This window comes from Brienomyrus brachyistius, chromosome 16 (assembly GCF_023856365.1).
Source record: "Brienomyrus brachyistius isolate T26 chromosome 16, BBRACH_0.4, whole genome shotgun sequence".
In the NCBI taxonomy this organism is placed as follows: domain Eukaryota; kingdom Metazoa; phylum Chordata; class Actinopteri; order Osteoglossiformes; family Mormyridae; genus Brienomyrus; species Brienomyrus brachyistius.
Window position 1 is genome coordinate 19824489 of NC_064548.1, and position 20712 is coordinate 19845200.

At 44.4% G+C, this 20712-nt stretch overlaps 1 protein-coding gene across 1 annotated transcript in view; it reads left to right on the forward strand.

The window, feature by feature from the left end:
* Positions 1 to 4727: 4727 nt before the first annotated feature.
* LOC125709433 (Krueppel-like factor 7) overlaps positions 4728 to 20712 on the forward strand; it is a 28948-nt gene continuing 12963 nt past the window's right edge. The window contains exon 1 of the mRNA XM_048977877.1: positions 4728 to 5218. Coding sequence (XP_048833834.1) covers positions 5117 to 5218 — 102 coding nt within the window. The 5' untranslated portion in view covers positions 4728 to 5116. The remainder of the gene's footprint in view (positions 5219 to 20712) is intronic.

The window sequence follows — 20712 nt, forward strand, 5'->3', positions numbered from 1 at the left end:
GACTGAGAACCTCCCTGAGTGAGGAAGAGTGCATTCGGCCTGCCTGTCCCCCGGCTGGACAGATGAGGATGAAGCATTCGAGCTGAGAGCTGTGTCAGCAGATTTGCATAGAAGTGGCTGCCCATCAAACATGGTACTGCAGCATGAAATAATCAAACTCGGAGGTCATAGACCACAGAAGCGGGAAGAATGCAGAGACGAACAAAGAAAATATCACCTGCAAATGTTTTAATGCAAGACAAATTAAACTTTAAAAAAGCCTGAATTATATCCATTTTTATGTTATATGAGTTTTTCCAACACAAAACGGAGAAAGGGACTCGACCGATTGTATGACCTGTAGTTAATTTGTGCCAGGGGTCTCTGGCTCAGAGCAGAAGTTGAATTAAACTTTGGAATAAATGCAAATTGCACTAAAGAATTGTGGATTTATAAAATCAGATAAACATCCACTTTTCAGCCAGTAAAATAGGTGAGGTTACACACCAGGTTTGTACAGCAAAATAATTAAAAGAAAATGTTGAAAAGAGTCTTTTTTTGTGTGCGTTGGCAAAGCAACAAAGCCATCGGAAACCCAGAAAAGCAGGAATTAACCAGAGAAGCTGAGGAAGAACAAGCAGATGGAGGGAGGAGAGAAGCTGCGTTTGTGGATGCTAACCCTAACGGGAAGGATGGCACAAAGAGGCAAGCGAAGGGCAACAAAGACGAAAAGTTAGATGTAAGTAACAGATGCTCACACATGCATTGTTGCGTGTTTAAGTAATCAATAGCACGGTATCGTTGTTAAATACTTGACGTGTGTATGACGTCATCGGGGTCTTTACGAGCTCCAGCACCTCAGAGGTCACTGATTATATGCACTGTCTATGCCCCTCCCTTTTTGAAAAGCACGGTGCGTGTCTGAAGCCATCAAACCCCCCCCCCCCCTTTGAAGTAGGTGAGATGCCGGGTATCATGTCAAAAGCAAAACCTCCTTTTCTTCCCCACAAACTACTGGTTAAAGTGCTCAGTCTGGCTTGTCATCCGACCAAAGGGTAAATGAGATTACACCTCCATATTTCCCTAAGGCATGGGGGCGGGTAAAAATGAATTAGAAAAGGCTTAGGCACAGAGTGGTGTGAGCGAACTAAGATAGCCACAGCAAATCGGAGGAGGCTTTTACATGCATTCAGGTTCAGAAAGCCTGTGTTCGCTCCCTCATCCTGTTTACTTATTTAACGGGAGTCCTGGGTGTCTTTAAACTACAGCTGATTCTCCCTCTCTAAACCTGCAAATTCTCTGCTTCATTTCCATGGAAGCTGCAAGAGGGAACTGTGGTGGTGGGGGGGGGGGAGGGGGGTGGTGGTGCAACATCCCCTTTTTCATCACTAACATACTCGCAGAAGTCAGTCTATAATTTTTTTCACAAGCTTTTCCCTGAAAGAGGCTGGAGGAAGAGATTAATGTATTCCCTTTATCATCGAAACTATCATGCCTGGCACTTCATTAGCCATTTTGTTCATTATGGATTATTAATATGAGCAGTCATTATTTAATCTTCCAATTGTGATTTTTTTATATATATAAATCTCCAGAAGAAGACATACTGTATGTGATATGATATCTGTCTACTTTAAGGGCACCCCATCAAAAGGTCAGGGTCAGTCTCGGGGGGGGGGGCAAGCATTTTCATTTTACATTTTCCTCACGTACTTCAAAGGACAGAGCTCCCCCAAACTACATTTGCCACATCCATGAGTATCACAGCAACCGTTTCACAAGCACAGTTGCGATGGTGCTTCTCCATCCTCAGCAGATTGTCACTCTACTTCCTGCTTTGCTGCCTGCCAGTGAACCTCCTGAATGACACAATTCAAATGTTCAAATGTCAAAACTAGCAGGTTTGCTTCCCCTTTTTATTTAAACTTACATTTCTGTTCATTCAGGAAAACCTTTCCCTTTTCTTCCCTAAATAATAATATATGCATGCGCTGATAATTTTTGCGGTTCAATTATTATTTAAGCCATTGCGCAGCAACTAACAAATTACTTGACGCCGTTTTGTTACTATTCCAAATGATTAAATAAACAGAACATTTTCTACAGATATTACAGCTAGTAGTGTTTAATAGGCACTAATTCAGCTGCATAATTAGAGCGAGTCCTCGACCTGCTGTCACATGACTTGCCTGAACTAACACTAGCACTTTCGTAGAACCAGGACTGAAAATATATGGAGGAATGTGATGCATTGCTTCTGTGGAGATTGTAGAGTAGAGTTTCACCCCTGCATCGATTTATCATTTGAATGCCATGGCTATAATGCGCAGATGGGATACTTTCCTACCACATACGCAAGCATTGAAACATACATGCAAACCCACACAAATATACATACACTGCTGGCTCACATCCTACTGCATTAGCATCCTGCTATACAGGCATCAAGGGCCATTGAAATTATAGTGAGTTCACCTAGTTGCCATGCCAATTAGTTTGACTGTCTGTTCATACAGTTGGGTTTAAATGATGAGGACATTATACAGTGGCATTCTCAGCAGCAAATGGGAAGTGGCATTGTTCAGTGGTGCTCTCAGCAGCAAATGGGAAACGGCATTGTTCAGTGGTGCTCTCAGCAGCAAATGGGAAGTGGCGTTGTTCAGTGGTCTTCTCAATAGCGAATGGAATGTAACATTGTTCAGTTTCCTCACAAGCTTCTGTACCACATACTCTGAATTTGTGTGTTAAACGTTCCTGCCTCCATGTTGCTGACTGTTGGTGACCAGATGAGTGTGACAATGATACTTTGTGACATAATGGCATGTGCTTATGTACATCTATTTCCATGAAATACTGCAAGCTGCTATAAATTCACGATGCTGCTTTCACAATAGAATGGACCCCTGTGCCAATGTGGTCTATTCAAAATGTCTATTCTTTGGCTGAGACAGTGGGACCTTCCTTAAATCTGCCTGTTTTCACACAATTAATTGGCATTTTTTTTACAGTGAAAAATGTTTCGCAGTTGTATGTCGCTACAAATAATGTGGTCATTCCAGTGCAGTGACGCCCCCATAAAGTTACCACAGTAACACATACTGCATGAATTTTCTTTTGTGTGAATTATGGAAATGATTAACTTGTATGAAAAAACGGACAGATGAGCCCACATAATCTTATGATATCTTATAATAAGATAACCACTACTTTAAGCCCAAGATACTTCCATTACAAAGCTACAATCCTGTAGCATTAACAAATAAATACAAACACACAATAAAAAGATACATATAGAAGCTAATAAAAAATTTTAAACAAATACATGGGATTCCTTGGTGTATAGAGAAGTCTACGTGAATATACAAAAATCTACACACACGTATTGCGATTGCAAGTGTTTTGTGAAATGAAGCCGTAAATGCTGTCAGGCATTTTCCATAATGTGACCTTGCAACCAACAAGTTTCATGAGAAAAAAAAAACAAATAGATCATTAGAAGCATAATTAATATGCGACGCCTTTGTTGTATAAGTGTGCACAGTCTGTAATAAGGGGGGATGCAGCAGAGGATACCACTTGCATTTACAATCATGCCGAAAGGTAAGCAGCGTGCACCTGCAAGTCAATGAAAGCGATTCTGATTAAGCCCCAATGAAAACCAGCTGCTCCTGTACAATTTCCTTAAAACTTTCATGGTTGCAGCATAGGGGTATAGCTGTGGCCAGCTAGGATCTAATAACAACATGACTACAGGATATTATTGTTGAAAGGTGCTGTTCAGAGAGGGCTATAAAAGAATATCAAGGACATCAGAAGTACTGTACCGTAGAGCACCATCAAGACTATCATCAATGAGTGGCCAAAATGTGGCATTATGGGGGCATTGCTAAGATCAAAATGATCCTCAATAGACAATGACAGGACAGGGATATAACTTTGGAGGGTTATGGTTACCAAGATCACCTACTGATTTGAAGTCAAGGTGTAGAAAAGTTGACAGACTTATTCACAAAGATTTAATGCAGTAACAAAGTGTTTTGATGGTGGTGTTTGTGGGGAGATTGTGCACACATGCACGTGCAGGTCAGTCCATCACAAAGCATTATTATTATTATTTGTGTGTTATCCATATATTCACATGGTGTGTTCCATAACCGCCAGTCCCAGGACGCAACAGGGCACGAGGCAGGTGCCATCATGCACGGGAAGATTGTAAGCCGCAAATTCAAAGTGATTCGCAGCGAACCTTTTTAAACAAGCAGAAATACGAGGAACGATTTATAGTTTCATTTATTCTAGATTTCATTATAAACGGAAAGCATGTGTTTATTTTCTACGCGAATATCTAGATGCAGCAGTGCCAGGATAGTAAATGTTTAAAACAGGTTTCTTACAAATTTATCAAGCCAGAAAACCATGTGCAAAATGATCGGGCTTGAGAGGCTATTTCTACGTCCACAGCGCACAGCACCCGCTCCCGTCCCCTGCCAAACCTGCTCATATTCTAACGCTCCACGGCCGTTGCTGCTGTATTTATATAGGCCACTAAAAATAGCTCATCTTACGCAGCCAAATATGGCCAGAGTGACAGGCAACCATGTCCAATCATGTTGCTCTTCCATCTATAATCCCACCCATAAAATACATTTGGCCCGCCCTAATTGGTTGCTTAGTGAGATCATCAACCCTATTTACCTTATATGGCCACGCACAGATTTGATTGACAGAATCCTCCCCCAACACCCCCCGGGTGCCTTGGCTCGCGTTCCTCGGTAGAAAGCAAGCGCTGCTACTTCTCTGCTGAACCAGAGCATCCAAAAAAGTCTGGAATTTAAAGAGAAAAGATCGCAATCTGCCCATGCGGAAATAGACGGAGATTTCATGTCACCCAAATTGCGTCCGACTGGTGGACTGGGGACCAGAGTGTTTACTTCGGAAATTAGGATTTAATTTTAAGGACTCAAAAAAAGATACTTTTCTTTTTTTCCACATTATTTATACCAGTTATTTTCGTACATATGCGTGCATATTTGTGTCAGGGAGCAAGGTGGACCTGAAGGGTTTCTTTGTTTTTTCTCGCAGAGAAGCAAAAGTGTCTTCAGTTGGATCAAAGTGAATTTTCACATCGAAAAGCAGCATGGACGTGCTGGCGAATTATAGTATTTTTCAGGAACTCCAGCTCGTGCATGACACGGGCTACTTCTCCGCGATGCCTTCCCTGGAAGACAGCTGGCAGCAGGTGAATGGCTGCGCTACATTGCAAAGCCCTGCATTTACCTGCCTTGCTCTCGTAGTTTTTATAGAAGCGCACAGTGCCGCCGCTTTACTCTAATAGTTATTATAGGAGCTCTAGGTGCAGCCACGTTGCTGTCATAGCTTTTATTGGAGCGCGCAGCGCAGCTCGCAGTGTCACTGCGTTATTCTCATAATTGTTATAGGATCACTAACAGTTACTACAGGAGATCGCAGCGCAGCCGCGTTACTGTAATAGTTTTTATAGGAGCTCGCAGTGCGGCTGCTTTACTCTAATAGTTATTATAGGAGCTTGCAGTGCAGCTGCTTTACTCTAATAGTTACTTTAAGATCAACGAGTCAGCCGACAGCGGGAAAGACTTAACGCTTTATCACTGCAGTAAACGAGCGTGCATTCAAACTTTTCAAAAACAACTAATTGAATCTTGTTTTGTGTGATGCATAATGGGGAAATCATGGGAATTGGGAGTGGCGGCTTGTTTTTTTTTCAAATTTAAATGCAAAGCTCTGTCCAAAACATGCCTTGATGTGGTTTAGATGCTGAAATGATGCGTGCTTTCTCTGTATATTTCTCAGCTGTAGGCTGCGTGCTTTTCCCACAAACTTGCAATATGAGCAGTAATTGAAATTCTGTTATTGATGATTAATGATGCAATTTTAGCAGTGAAAGCAAACAACGTCAAATACTTGGCAAACAACATATGCTTAAATACATGCGAGTTTTCTCTTCATCGGTTCTAGAAATACATCATGATTGTATTATATAAAATACTAATATTTGTGAGGATTAGGTTGTTGTAATTCCCCCCGCAGGCTGCATTTACAGTGTTTAAATGGCATTATTTAACCTTTGGGCATGATTTGGAAATTTGAATCGCGTGGATGCCCTGTGGTAACTCATTGGTTTCGCTGTGCTCTTGTTCATTAGGATTAAGAGGTCGTACGAACACACACCGCTGTTCTGACTATAGTCCGGTCTCCTTATTCTAGTCTGCGCACATGCTGCTGAGAGTAAGGTGATTCACGGGGAAATTTTATTATGAATTTTTCGGGCACAGATTTATTTTTTTAAAGCATGTTTTTAAGATTTGGGATTATTTGAATAACCAAATGCAGATTCCTGGCCAAAGGTAGGGGATTGGATTGGTAGCAGACGCTGGTATATGAGGGAGGCGGTCTCTGTTACCTGCCGCCCTGCTTATCCACAGCTCAGGCACGTGGATATGTAATGGCCGTCAGTTTAGCAGACGGCCTGCGCAAGTAGAAGCTGTACACTTCCAACCCGCAAAACAGTCTGCTGCATTTGTGCCAGGTGCGGCTTCTTCAGCCAGTGCCTATGTCGGGCTTCAATCATTTATCCTGTCCTCTAAACTACCTTGCACTGTGTGTCTTGCTCAGGTAAAACTGCATGCCAGACGTCTTATTTTCCCTTACCTTGCATCGCAAGGCTGAAGGAGCATGGGAGGTGGAGAGAAACGTGCTGGCCAGATGGAGGATGGTGCCCACATGAACTGCAGTGTGCATAGTGTCTGCCTTTTAGCGCAGTATAACAGCAATAAAGGGGACATATCAATTAGCGTGGAAAGCGATGAGAGTCAGGTGTGAAAAGATGCGGAAATAATTATGACAGATGGAGAATAAGCAAAAACAGACTTACACCGGATTTTTTTTGCCGAGTCTAATAGCTGGAGAGCAGCCCTGGATATGTGAAGAAAGTAAAGACGATTGTATTGATATGACCCCAGCTTATGGGGTATGGATCAGGTTTAGAAGGAGAAGTGAGAGTACATTCAGTGGGAGGTTGCTTTATTACTATACTGAGCTATCTTGGGCTTCCTGTCTCCCTTGTTACCTATTTATTTATTTTTTTGACAAGTTCTTCCTGTTGCTAGTGGGTGAAAATGTAGCTAAAGGGGGTGTCTGCATTGACCGAGCAGGCAGCTGCCTTCGGTTTCCCCTGGACCCTCGCTAAAGAGTGACCTCACTGTTGGGGGAACGCGAAGGGAAGCTGGAACACCATAGATGGAAGTGTAGAATATGGTGATGGACAATCAACTGGCCTAATCAGGGATCTACACCTAGACCCAGAGTGTAACTTGACCTACTGCTGACAGAGGAGGTGGGGAATTGTGTCTCCATTTTAGTGGAACCGGGCTGTCTCTGTGCTCTTATGGGTCTCCAGACTCTGCTGTCCTGGTTAAGTGGGCGGCAGTAAAAATGGGTCATTCTCTGCATGCTTTTCTCCTTTAGAGCTTCCAGATGCATTTTCTTAAATTCTGAGCTGCATTGTCTTCATTCCCCTGCACTTTTAAATTACATCCTTCAAGTATCTATTCTGGGACCTTCTGGAATTGAAAGCATACCCTGTTTAAAGTATCGCCACCTGTTTTTAGATCACTGGGGGCTAAAGACGGGTCAGGGAGTGAGCAGCAGGCCAGGGCCAGGCAGTTTGACACGGTCTACCATAAAGATGGGCCGCTAACTGCTCAAAACGAACACATTTTAGTGCGATGGATTGCCATTGTGTCAACTGCGAGTTACCGGCAGCTGACAGGGAGCCAATGAGTAGCCCACATGACACATACTAGTAATTTTGAAATCTAATGAATGATTTATTCCAACCCCCAATCAACAATTTATACAGGCACCCCCATCAATCCCCAGATTTTTGCTATCTATCTATCTATCTATCTATCTATCTATCTATCTATCTATCTATCTATCTATCTATCTATCTATCTGTCTGTCTGTCTGTCTGTCTGTCTGTCTGTCTGTCTGTCTGTCTATCTATCTATCTATCTATCTGTCTGTCTGTCTGTCTTAAAAAAAAATAATCAAGAATAAAAGTAGCTTTCACTGTAAAAATAACCTGGACGGTGCTGTTCTAGAGAATGCATAGGACCAGCTCTGTAGAGCACATCATAACACTTTGGTGATTGGGGCAAAGGTTTATGTCATGGCTTTGAGTGGAAGGGGCTCAGTGGAGTGTAAGGTATGGCCTAGTTAGCCTGGGCCTCTTTGCAGTAGCACTCTTCCACTGGTCTTCCTAAGGACACATAATATGAAACCACTGATTTTGCCTGCTGCAGACGTGCTATGTGTTCAGGACCAGGGGATCCCTGTGAAGTCCGGTCTGACAGGATAATGAACTGTTATACACATACCTCTTGCGATTGTATGTCAAGTTTCACAGAACAGAGGCTTCTGCAGACATGGGGGAGTAGAAGGGACATATATGTCTCAATATTTAATTTACCTTGATTCGTCCCCCCTATAAATAGATGTTTACCTTTAAATTATTGAGTTATTCTCCCCCAATATCAATCTCCTACGCCCTTGTTTGCAGTGGTCCTTGGTGTGAAGGGATAGCAGGTATGGATGCAGTAAGAAGATAGACACCTGACTTAATCGTGCTCCTCGGAACATTGCCTGTGATATCTGACACCATGAGATGCGTTCTTGACACACCTCAGCTGAGTCTACTCCTTCTGGGGGTCTTCCTGACCCCGTCAGGCAAACACTCTCGTTCCTGTGCATGACAGCTGCGGAGATATCAGTCATGTGTTCCACGGTGTAGTATGGCTTGGTGAATTACCTTGTGGGGCCTGAGGATGCTGAGCTGCCCCCAAGGGTCTGAAAGCATTCAAAATCAACCATTTGAGGAAGACTAGTTGAGAAAGTGTCCGACTGCTAGATTATTAACTGTCTGACATTATTCTCTGCTGTTGATGTTTTATTGGGCTGCACAAGTCCATAATTATAATATATATGGGGGGGGGACACCTTCCACACAAAACCAGTTCAATGGGCCCCATAAGCTGAACATGGCTGGAAGTAGGAGTAAGAGATCCGGAAGGAATCCCTCAGGTTTTGGCTGTAACTCATCTCAGGTGCGGGGTTAGCAGTGGCCCTCTCAAACCTTGGTCATGTATGTCAACACTAGGTACCTCTTGTCTGGTTCGAGTGAGAATTGGGCAGGATGAGATGGAGAATGTTGATTGACTCGTCAGTTAGCTGTTCTGGCAGTGAGTTGAGCAACAGGCCAGTGAGACAGTAGTGGTGTCAAGGAAGTCAGCTGACCCGCTGTCTTTGAGTCATCTGCGAGCAGATCACATGTAGCTTCCATCTGCTCTCTTGCCATGGACTCAGCAGTGTTGTGAAACCGATACGGTGCTCTGATGGAATGACATCAGATTGACCCGCATGCTAATACACTAGAAACAGCATTTCTCTGTGGTCCCGGGAATCTTTGTTCAAGTGAAAGTGAAATCTGGCCTGATGCTATGTGGGTCAGTCATTTCTATTTTGCCAGTAAGTTCTCCTCGTATGACCATAATCTTCTCCATAAGTAAGAAGAATTGTTAGCATTTTACTTGAACGGCCACAGATACTTAGCAGAAACTCGGTCCTTACTGAAGTAGACATCATGAAGAAATACAACAGCTACTTAAGAGAAAACATGCATAACGATTCATTAAGCAGGAACAAACATGAGATCATTGTTTCACTTGTGTTATTCATTACTTGTTCCTTCAGTAGTTCCTTCTGAAGTTCACAAAGGTTTACATAATTTCCAGATATAGTAACAAATATGGTAACTGCTTGAGAAAAAAAGATGGATCGCAATTTATTAATGACGAATAAACATGAGATAAGTATGTAACTTAGACTTAGTTTGTGGTTAATTAATACATGAGTAATAGCATGACTACATAATTAGTGTTACCTCAAGTAAAGTGTTACCCAAGGAGTTGGCTGTATCCGTGTCTTAGGCTTTCTTACATTTTCAGAGGAAATTAACCATTTTTAACTGTTTGTGAGTGCCCTTTAAAAGGGACTTTCTGCCTGAGTGGGTGTGCTTAGACAGGCAAAACCATAGACAAGAGCAGATGCTGCGTCTGGGTGACTGTGAGACCCGCAGCTGCATGAGTGGATCTAGAAAACTGGACCAAGAAATAACGCAGGCTGGACAGGGTCCTCAGATGCCTGGCTAAGCAGATTTTTATGGTGACAGCGCATCGGAAGTCGTGTTCCTTCATGGGCTGGCTGCAAACAGGCTTTTCTGCAGTCTGAACTTCACCGCCAGGTACATCTGTGTAGCACCAGTCCGGAATGCTGCACAGGCATTGAAAATCCAGCTAAAGGATTGTGAGAGCCAGGGAAGACACGGTCTAGTAGCGCGGCGCTCAGACTGGATGATCATTTAACGGTTCTGCCTCAAGTAGTCACTGCTGCCATTCGGCCCACTTCCCCGCACAGTGCAGAACTGGCAACTCTGGACAGGAAAGGCAGGAGAGGAAGCTCTGAGGATGTTGGCGGCCGATCTGCGCTGTGGTTTTTCAGTGGACGAGCGACGAAGTGGGTCCACTCTTGTGCTAGGAAGGCTTTGTGAGTGAATTCATTTATCTTCGAGCCCCTTGAGTTTTTCAAGAGCCTCTGGCTGCGCAGAGCGGGGCAGAATGAACGAGACATGCTTTTCACTAAAGTTTGCAGTGTTTATCCCTCAATTACAGATCTCCGTCAGTTAAAACTGTGTTTTTGTATAAGTTTTGGGAGCTGCCTGATCCTCTTACACATCTTTTCTTTACTTTCTTCCTGGCTTTCCAAGTAAATCTTACACGGCGATTTTCCACTGCCACTGAGAACCAAGCCATGCCCGAGAGATGGTTTTCTATTGTAAATTACGCGAGCTGTATCCAAGTCGTACCCACACTGACATGGCCCTGCATAGCAGCGGCAAAAGTGTGACTAAACCAACCTGCTTACATCACCATCATACGATTGGTTGATTGGACAGAGACAAGAAATAACCAGTGGTCAGTGTCTATATGCATGGATTATCTGAAGGAAAAAGGGACATACTGTATTTTATACAATTTTCGTTATCAGTAGTATCTCACATTGCAATGTATTGATGCATTCCCGATAATTCAACTTGGAAAATTTCCAACCTCCTACTTGAAAAAGTACTATGGAATGGATTGGATTCATAATGCAAATTTGCGCAAGCAAATGCTAATTCCATTAGCGTTTGATGATGACATAACACAGTGATGCTCACAGATGTGCAAGTGGAAATTGGCACATAATAAATCATAATGTACACCGTGTGAACAGTAAACACTCGCCTCTTCAGTTTTACGTCACTCTCGCTCTCCAAATCTGGTGACGCCTTTACTGAGCCGACCCCCTGCAGTGGAAAATCAAAATGAGCTAGAACTGCACTATAAGTAGCCTTTCTTTGCGGTTCGGGTCGGCTACGGTCTGGTTCTTGTATGCCAGTGGAATTTTAGACTTGTAAATGACATCACAAGGACTATTGTCTCACATGGCCTAAGCGGCACGGGCGAAAATGGGATTGTGTGAGAATTAAATTAGAGTGGATTTGATTAGCACCCCACATCTCGCATTCTATAACTCGCAGAACTTTAGCTCTAAGAGGGTTATTTTATAACCAATGGGCAAAGCAAAATCTGTTGTTAGGATGCTGGGTTTTGGGCAGGGGACGATTATTTACCCTCAACGTCACCCGGAGTTGCCTATAGATTATCAGGATGAGACACAGTAATGAAGTGGCTGGACCTGTGACAAGATGAATACATAACTTGTTTTTTGTGGAATCTGACCACACCTGACAGTCCCCTCCTGTTGAGCTTTCTCCACAAGGTTGCATTCATCCACGTCCCCCCCCCCACTGGTGGCGCATATGCAAACTGTGCCACATTTACATGTGCTGGCTACTGCTCAGCTGGCTGGGGGCCCAGCCCAGTGGCATGTCTGAAGCCCACCTCACATGATCTCGTTTCCACTTTTCGTATAGGAAACGGAGGACGACTCTTCTTCTGGGCTGGAGAATAGGGCCTTTTGATCTTACAGTATGTGCAGGTCGTTTCCCTGCCCTTGATTACTCAGACTTTGACCTTGAAATCGCTGGACTAATGGTGTTAAGGCTGATTTATACTTCTATGTAGAATTAATGTCGTTGGTAGCCGCGTAACAGCATACCCAAAACCAACCTAAAAATGCAGACCACTTTGCCTGGTGCTCAGAATATCCACCTTCTCTGTTAGCCATCAGAAAACAGTAATAAGCACTTATTCACTTAATTCTGGAGTTTCATGCTGATTCTCGTACTGTCTCCTGAAAGACGGCAAAATCTTGTGGAGTCGCTGGTCTATTTATGACCATTGATCGGGATGGTCTTGTTTGAACATGGACACTGCCAGCAGAAGGAAGCTACAGTGAGACAGAGCTATATGGGTCGAAAGCTATTTCAGTCTGGGATTTAGCTGGGAATACCTGTGGGACTGGGGGAGCACATGCTGTAGATGGGGGCTGTTTGTCAGTGTAGAGCACAGTGTCTTTCTTCACCTCTTGCTACAGATCTTTAATGGATCAAGCTTCATGTGTGATACCTGCCTATGAACTCTTAGCTAAAGCAAACCTCTGAGCCACGAAACCAGGAACTTTAGGCTGGGTGGTTTTCCAAAGGGGTTTTCCGGCACCAACCAGGCAGCACTCGTCGTTCCTATCGGTTTGCCAAAGCGCCAACTTCTCCCAGCACCTGCGACTGTTTTAATGCCAGTATAATTCACAGCCAGGAGAGATCCTGGAATCGAAGGCTAAAGATACAGTTTGGGATATGGAGGATTCTACTCTACCTTCTGGTGTTGGCTTGGGGTGGGAGCAGAAGTTGGGGAGGAATCTGTGGGTATGGGGAGAAATGCCGAAATGATGACTGCAGCCGTTCCAGCCGCGCTCCGTTTTCCAAAAGACAGGTGTCAGGGAGAGGCTGAGGGCAGCGTGGGGTTCAGCATGTGTGACAGCAGAAGGGGTGAGCAGCCCCAGCAGCCCAGCTTCACAGCAGGCAACCTCATGCTCCACCAAAATCCCATTTATAAGTGTACAACCCAGATCGTTCTCTAGTAGTGTTTCTCTAATGAGGAATAGGCCGATATGAAGAGGCAGCTGCCTGCAACACATGGTACGTCACTGAATATCACATCTAGTTGGGGAGTAACGTCTTGGTTTAGCATTCAGGAACTCCTTGTCAAAGTCTTCTTTGACTTCTTCCTTGTACTGCATAAGCTCAGTTCGGGGGGGAAGGGGGGGAGTGTCGTCTGCCATCAGTGAATGGTCAGAGTAGTTCGCAGATGTGAGAGTGAGATAGAGGTCAAACCGGTTCCTGGTCTCCACATTGTCAGGTGACCTCATTGCCTGAGCCAGCTGATTTGGGGGAAAGAGCGATGAGGTCATTGTTTGTTCATTGTGTTTGCGGACCACACAGAGGTGGTGATTCATGACCTGCATTTATCTCTGGTTACGATATGGCACATTACCTCATGTGCGGCCCATTTGTGTTTTAAAGGCTGTCTGGTAAGATCTTTGCCAGTCCAGTCATCTGCAATGCCACTCCTTATTGTTTGAAAGATGACTTAGTTAATGTGCTCTCAGAGAGATGGGCACAGCATGTGTGAGTGTAAATGCTGCAGTGACATTTAACTAGACATGTCTTCTGTGCAGAACATCTTATTTTGGTTTTTCCCTCATGGAGTTAGAAATTGATTAAAAAACAGTCCAAATGAGATATTGTACTGTTCCAAGATTATGTTGATGGTGTTTTAGCTCCTTGCTATTGATATGACCATTTCATTATTCGTGCTTTAGTTGTATATGGAAAAGTATCCTGTCTCCAAGCTTGTGACAGTGAGGAGGAAAAAAATAACGAATAGCATGACTGTTCCCCTCAAATGGAGAAAATTAGGAAGCTTGTCTGAAAGCATAAGCGAAGTTTTTCTTCGTTTCTGCCGCGACACACGTTTCTCTTTGTTCCCTCCTGGGCTTCAGGGACAGAAACCAGACCCACCTGCCAGGAGGTGCCTCACTGCAGTAGCATTGTGGCAGGCTGTGGTTGATGTTCACCATTGTTCCCGGCCTGCTGCTCTCACTGGAAAATGACATGGGGAGCTTGCGGGAAACACTGAAGAGACAGTGACTCGAAAGCAGCGACGGCATCTACAGAATTACAGCCGGGCCGACCGAGCGTGTCAGCCGCTCACATAATCGAAAAGGACAGAGTAAGGAGTAGGAGATTTGTTTGGATTTAATTGCAATGGCAATTTGCTGACATGCGTAGCTAGTGCATTTTATGTAGCTACAGGACAAAAAATATAGAGGCTCTGGGGTAAGATGCTGTTCAGACGGTGGGACTGTAGCTCATGGTTTTGCCCCAACAAGACCTTGCTGAACACAGTGCTGGAGGCGTTTACTGGCCAGGTCACTTCAGAAGGTTCCTGTTACATTCCGACAAGTGAGCTGGGCAGCAGCACTGCATCAGGTGAAGAGAAAGGGAGCCGACATAAGGAATCCGTCTCCTTGACATGTAACTGCTGTCAGTCTGAAGGAAAGATGGATGCTTTGCACTATTTTAGAGTTAATTTGTTACTAAAGAGTGAATCAGGAAACGATGCCTACTTTTCACGTAGAGAATATCTTATTAAAAAGATCACCATTAATGGTCCCACCGATTAAATTCAGCAAGTTTATTCACTAGTGATAGTTTCTAGAGGCACAGGGCAAGACATATATGCCCTCTATAGGTATGACATGGAACAGCAGGCAGCTTCTCTCCTGTTTGCTTTTCCCCTCAATTATACCTCCAGGGTGATATTGCTTTGATGTATTTTCACCCGCATTATCTCTGGTGTAATAACCAAAAGTTCCTTTATGTCAGATGTCGTGAAGGTCACATGATCGGCACTGGGGCGCTTCCTGTCTGGCTAAAATCCTGGACATGGAATGGAGTGGTGTGCGATAGCAGTGATCATGGCGACAGCCTTGCGCTCTACTGTGTGGTACTGGCTGAGGACCACCGTGGCCATGTCAGACAGACCCTGAGCCTGGCTTTAGCCACGGTCTGCAGAATGCCAGACGTCTCATTACAGAGATGGCCAGCTTGAGACCTCCTGCTGCAAAATGCTGCCTTCTGTTTTCTTTACCTGCTGATCTGTGCTCTTCTCCCCTCTGCCCTACTTGTTTGTAGGAATCCCCAGCTCTGTCCACCTCCCTCACTTGCTTCCCATTGTCTGCTCAAGTTGGCCTGGGGTGCTTTATAATGAACATTAACCCACTGTGTGGTCCAAAGGGACTGGTATAGCATAGGCTATGGCCTGCTTCAAATCTCATTAAAAGCTTTTTTTACCTTATCGACAAAACGACCGTTCTCCCGCCCGAGTGCGGGTGAGTGAGAGTCACCAGGTCCTGATTGGATTATCCCGCCTGGCAGTTGATGTCTGCCGGGCAGCTTTGCATGCCGATAAACTGACACCCAACCTAAATGGCGTTAAAGGAAGGCAGGGGCTACGGCCTGAACTCGCGTCACCTTGCACTAAATCGCAACACCTTCACTCCTCCCTTGAAGTGGGCAAGGATCCAGACCAGTAACTAAAATGGCAGCTGGTTAAGATTCCAGTTTGGGATGTGCTGCAATGGAGAGGAGCACACTGACGCAAACTTGCTTCAGTAATCAGTTATCAGTATGCGCTGGTCGAGGGTACAGATGTCAGGCTTTGAATAATGTGGGGCAGGCAGGTATAACTGAATGCATGGGCGGGGGTTCCGCTGAAATTGGCCCCCTTGTGCGCTCCACTTGTTGAGGAAGGTGAAAGGGGCACCATGTGGCTTTTTCTGCACCTTGACCCTCTTTTGACCCTTGACCTCTATATGTTTACCAGGGTTTGATGTGATACAGGAGAAGGGCCTCCTGTGCAGTGTGTTTTGTAAGCTATGCAGCTAATAGCCAAGCCTGCTGATACTGCTTTGATTCTACCCCAATCGACTAATACCCCTTTGCTGCTAATACCCCACTCAATTTCTGCCCCAGATATGTCCCATTCCGCTGATACTCTCACTCTACAAAGCTCTCCAGTAGGTTCAGGAGCAGTCATCATGATTGCAGAGATGGCCACCTGGTGAGAGAATAGCTCAGGAGAAATGTTGCAGCCCCATATTCCTCCTGCCCCCCTGGGAGGGCTTGACATGCCCCCCAGAGACAACCCCCCTCATGATTTAGTCCTCTCCAGAGTTATCAGCATTTCTGACAAGGCATTCCCCGCAATGCTCCATGAAACAGTAAGAAAAGAGGAGGACCCAGGTGTCGTACATCTGCTCGCTGTGGTGCCTTTGGTCATGGTAACTGTTGCCGATTGATCCAGGAACTCAAGCACCAAAAGCACCAATCAGTTGCTTAAAACTAGAATATGAATGTCAGTTTAAATGAAAGCGTCTACTAAACTGCTGTATCTGACCACAGTTCCGTGTTTAGCTGGATTGCTGTGCCGTGGAAGTATAACAACCAAATGTTCTGCATGTGACCAATGGTGTGAAAGTACGTGTTGAGAGGGGGGTCATGTGATCAGGGAGCTGCTGGGACGGGCAGGCTAAGAGATAAGATCAGTGCAAGAAGCGCTTGAGCTATAACCACTGTTGAGTGTTGGTGATGGTCATAATCAGACCAACTTATGAGGTAATGAGAAATGAGAATCTGCCGGAAAGGGCTTATTTGTAACTGCCTAGCTGAAAGTGCGGGAAGTCCAACGATGTAATAACGAAAGCTGAGTCATGTTTCTTAAACTGTACAAATTCCTGATGTAAGTGTTCCTCTGGGCTTTCACATCCAGGGACGCTCATGCATGTGCAGTATGGGCTTTCTTTGCTGGTCCTTTATTTTACAAAGTCGAATTTCCACAGCCTTAGAAACGGGGCACAGCCAGTGCCCCCTCCTCCTTCCCTCCCCCCGGTCAGTTTAGCCTCAGCTGGCAGGAACGTCCTCACGTGAGCTGGAATCCCACACACGCATCTGTACACTCCCTCCAGTTTCGGGGGCCACAGTTGCAAATTAATTGCTATTTTTCTGGTCAAAGTCATTAGACAGGTGATCTAAGTAGATATGGAGCTTTCAGTTAGCAAAACGTGTTTCTGATACTTTGTATCTTTGTGTATAATTCCAGTTAATTTTAAAACTGAACTGCAGAAACACTTCAACAGCAACCAGATTTTGTTTCATGAATCCTCCGTGCTGCTTTTCCTGGGTGTTCTTCCGGCACTATGGGAATGCCGCAAAGGTGACACGTGGCAAATGGGAAGGCACTTTGGCTATTGCTATGCCATTATCTCTGAAATGGTCTGTTGCTCTCCTGGAATGACAAGGCTGTACATCACTGAGATGCTCGTTCCTTTCGCTGTGACATCAGTACTTTATCTGCCTGATTATTCTTTCCTTTCAGCTCTGGGAATCACATCACTGTGTATCACTCTAAGCCAGGGTTTCCCAGTCCAGTCCTCCGGGAGGCACAGACAGTCCACGTTTTCACTCGAAAAATGTGGACTGTCTGGCAAGGAGCTCGGAGGTAGCAAAAACATGGACCGACTGTGTCCCCGAGGACCGGACTGGGAAACACTGCTTTAAGCTATTTGGATTGACTTACTTTATTTAAATATCCCCATATCGTTTCACTGAATGTGAACAAAAGGTATTATCTCACACCGACAGCCACAGAAGGCCTGTTTACACCTGCTTAACCAAACCCCCAAACCCCAAAATGAACTGCTGAGTGAATATTTGTTAAACATGTACAGTTAATATGTATTGAATGATCTATTCATGGAAGCTGATACTAAGTTAAGATCATTATCGGCCTATTAAAGCTGTGCATGTGTGGGATTAAACGGGGAATTCTGTTCACGGTGCAAGCTGCACACTTTCTGTCAGAACTGTGTGACAAATCTGATCTTCATACAACCATATAGAACAGATCCAATCTACAGATACATAACAGAAACTCTGTGGAACCGGTCTGATGTACTGATTCATTGCAGAAATGCTGCGGAATTGGCCTGATCCACAGATACGTAACAGAAACTCAAGTGTGATCCACAGACGCATTACATGCTTTTTGAGGGGCAGGTGCTCGATACATCACAGTATCATCCTGTGATACATCACAGAAACCCTGCAGGGAAAAAAAACCCGATTTACAGGTTTTGGCCGTAGTCGAAATGGACCATATCTGAAAATACTACATCAGACTGAAAAGGAATTCTGCACTGGAAGAACAGTTCGATAAGATTTCAACAACTGAGCTATTAGTTGAGTTCCCTGTGTCTTTACATAAACAAGCTTGATGGGCCAATGGCCTGTTCTCCTTTGTAAATTTCTTATGGGAATATTAAGTCATTAGCTCTTAGCTTTAGCTTCTGGTGTTGGCTGTGACGTTTTACATGTCAGTTTCATTGCTAGGATGCAGGTCACACAGCCACTGGCAGGAACAGGTATGCATTGGCTCTTGTTTTGTAGCTGTGGGACCAGGGTGCTATTGGCGGGGTCACTGGGGTCTCCCATTGATCTGCCAGTGTTCCACTAACTGCGCAGTGACATCCATAGGCGATCCTTCTCGTTTAGCATAACACTGTCCTTGGGGATTTTTCTGCAGTCCAGCTGCTCTGACAGCTTAGGTGGCAGTGAGCGCCAGGCAACTGGTTTTGGGGGGTCTTTACTGCTCGTTCCCAGGAGGAGATCCCACCATGCATCGTTACAGTGTGTCCTCTCAACAGCAAGGTGGCAGGGGCTTCAATGCTGGAGATTTTGATGGGGGGAGGGCACCTGATATAATGATCAGGGAGGTCTGCCACGGAGGAGTACAACCTGACATGTGTTACAGTTTTTCTTGTTAGCTTTGGAATATTTTATGAAACATACTTAATATTCTCAAGACTATAAGGGCACTTATCACAACAATACATGCATACAGCAAAGGTTACCAACTCATGTCTCAAAAGCAAATAATTCCTCCAATGAATTAGACAGTGCCACCAAAGTACAATCGGCATTGTTTTAACCATGAGTCAAAATGCTTAGATCTGCTGTATTGTCAAAATGTAAATGTAATTCTGCTCCTGAGCTGCCAAATACTGAATAATAGTCCATTCCCACTTTGTCTCATTGTCACTGACCGATTGTTCTTCTTTAGCAAACTCATACTTATTCATGTCAAAGACACCAGTTTCATCTTTGCTAAGCTCCATATTGCAGCATGTAAAGTTTACTGTTGAAGGAAAAGCGCTCGCATGCAATTTTCAGATCTCCAGACAATATAATAGCAAGCAACAGCAAGTCAGGCAGCACTGTATGACACAAAAATAGCAAAATATCAATACAAGAACAACTAAATGGTGCAAAATCATGTACGGTGGAAACCGAAAACACAATGGTGCATCACTGCAATTTTAGGAATATTTTTTTTGATAAACTGGTGAACAGTTTTGCTGTTGGTGCCTTACATAATGATTGCTCACTTACGTAGTTTTGGGTGTAAAATTATTAGAATAGGAAACTACTTAATCCATTTTGACCAACAAGACTGAAGCAACTGAAAACTGTGGCAAAAGATGACACTTGTACAAAACCATTTGCATACATGTACTACAACATTTGGAAATTGGTGTGAAGCAATAAGAAACGATGTTCTGCTGTGCAGCAACGGCATTAGGCTGCGGGGATCGCATGTGGTGTTCTGCAAATGTTAATTGTCATTTGAGAAATGCTCCGAAAGCAATTGAGAAAAACTGTAAATTACCGCTTGTGACAGATGTATTACTGAGCCGCGGGGATGGAAGTATCAGGAGTTCCGGAAGGGTTCTGAGATTCTGATTAGATCTGGAACTAAAGATGTACCGTGTTTGGTAATGACTTTGTGTGCGCGTGCGTGCATGTGTGCGTGTGTGTGTGTCAACCACAAAGTTTGCCTTGTGACGATAGGCCCAGGACAGGCTCCTTTCAATCCCGAAAGCAAACTTATGTGTCACATGGATAAAACTGGGCCAATAGGGCTATGGACTGAGGTGACTCTGCTTTGGTAGCTACAGTGAACAGCGGTCATGTGATAGTACAACTGCTACCAACAGAAAAGCACTGGCAAGCACAGGTCCATTTCAGCCAGGATCCTGAGGCCATCCCTAAAAATAAAGTGATAAATTAGGTATATAAAAAGTATTTTAAAGGTGAAATGTCTTTTAATAGGCCCATGACTTTATTTAAGGCTGCACGTTTCTACATGTAAGTGGGCTGAGTCACGCTCTTCTGTTAATTTTGGAAATCCTGGGGGTTGGAGTAAGGTCCGCACATATTATCACATCCCACAGACCCTCTCGACTTAAACAAAAGCTTGTTCAAGCCACTAGACACAAATGCACAAATCCCATTTGTTCATCTCGGGCTCCTGCTGAACAGCACGTGGTTTGTAACTGCTGCCAGCCACTGTCATCTCAGCAGACATGCTAATGTCCCTCAGGCTGCATGTTCAAATGCTACTGGGGAGCCACTCTGGAAATGAATGAGAGCTGTTGTTTCCTGCAGCATTCTCTGACTGGCCCTTTCTGTGCAGCTCTCCACAGCCAGGGCAAGGGTTACTGTGTACACAGTGT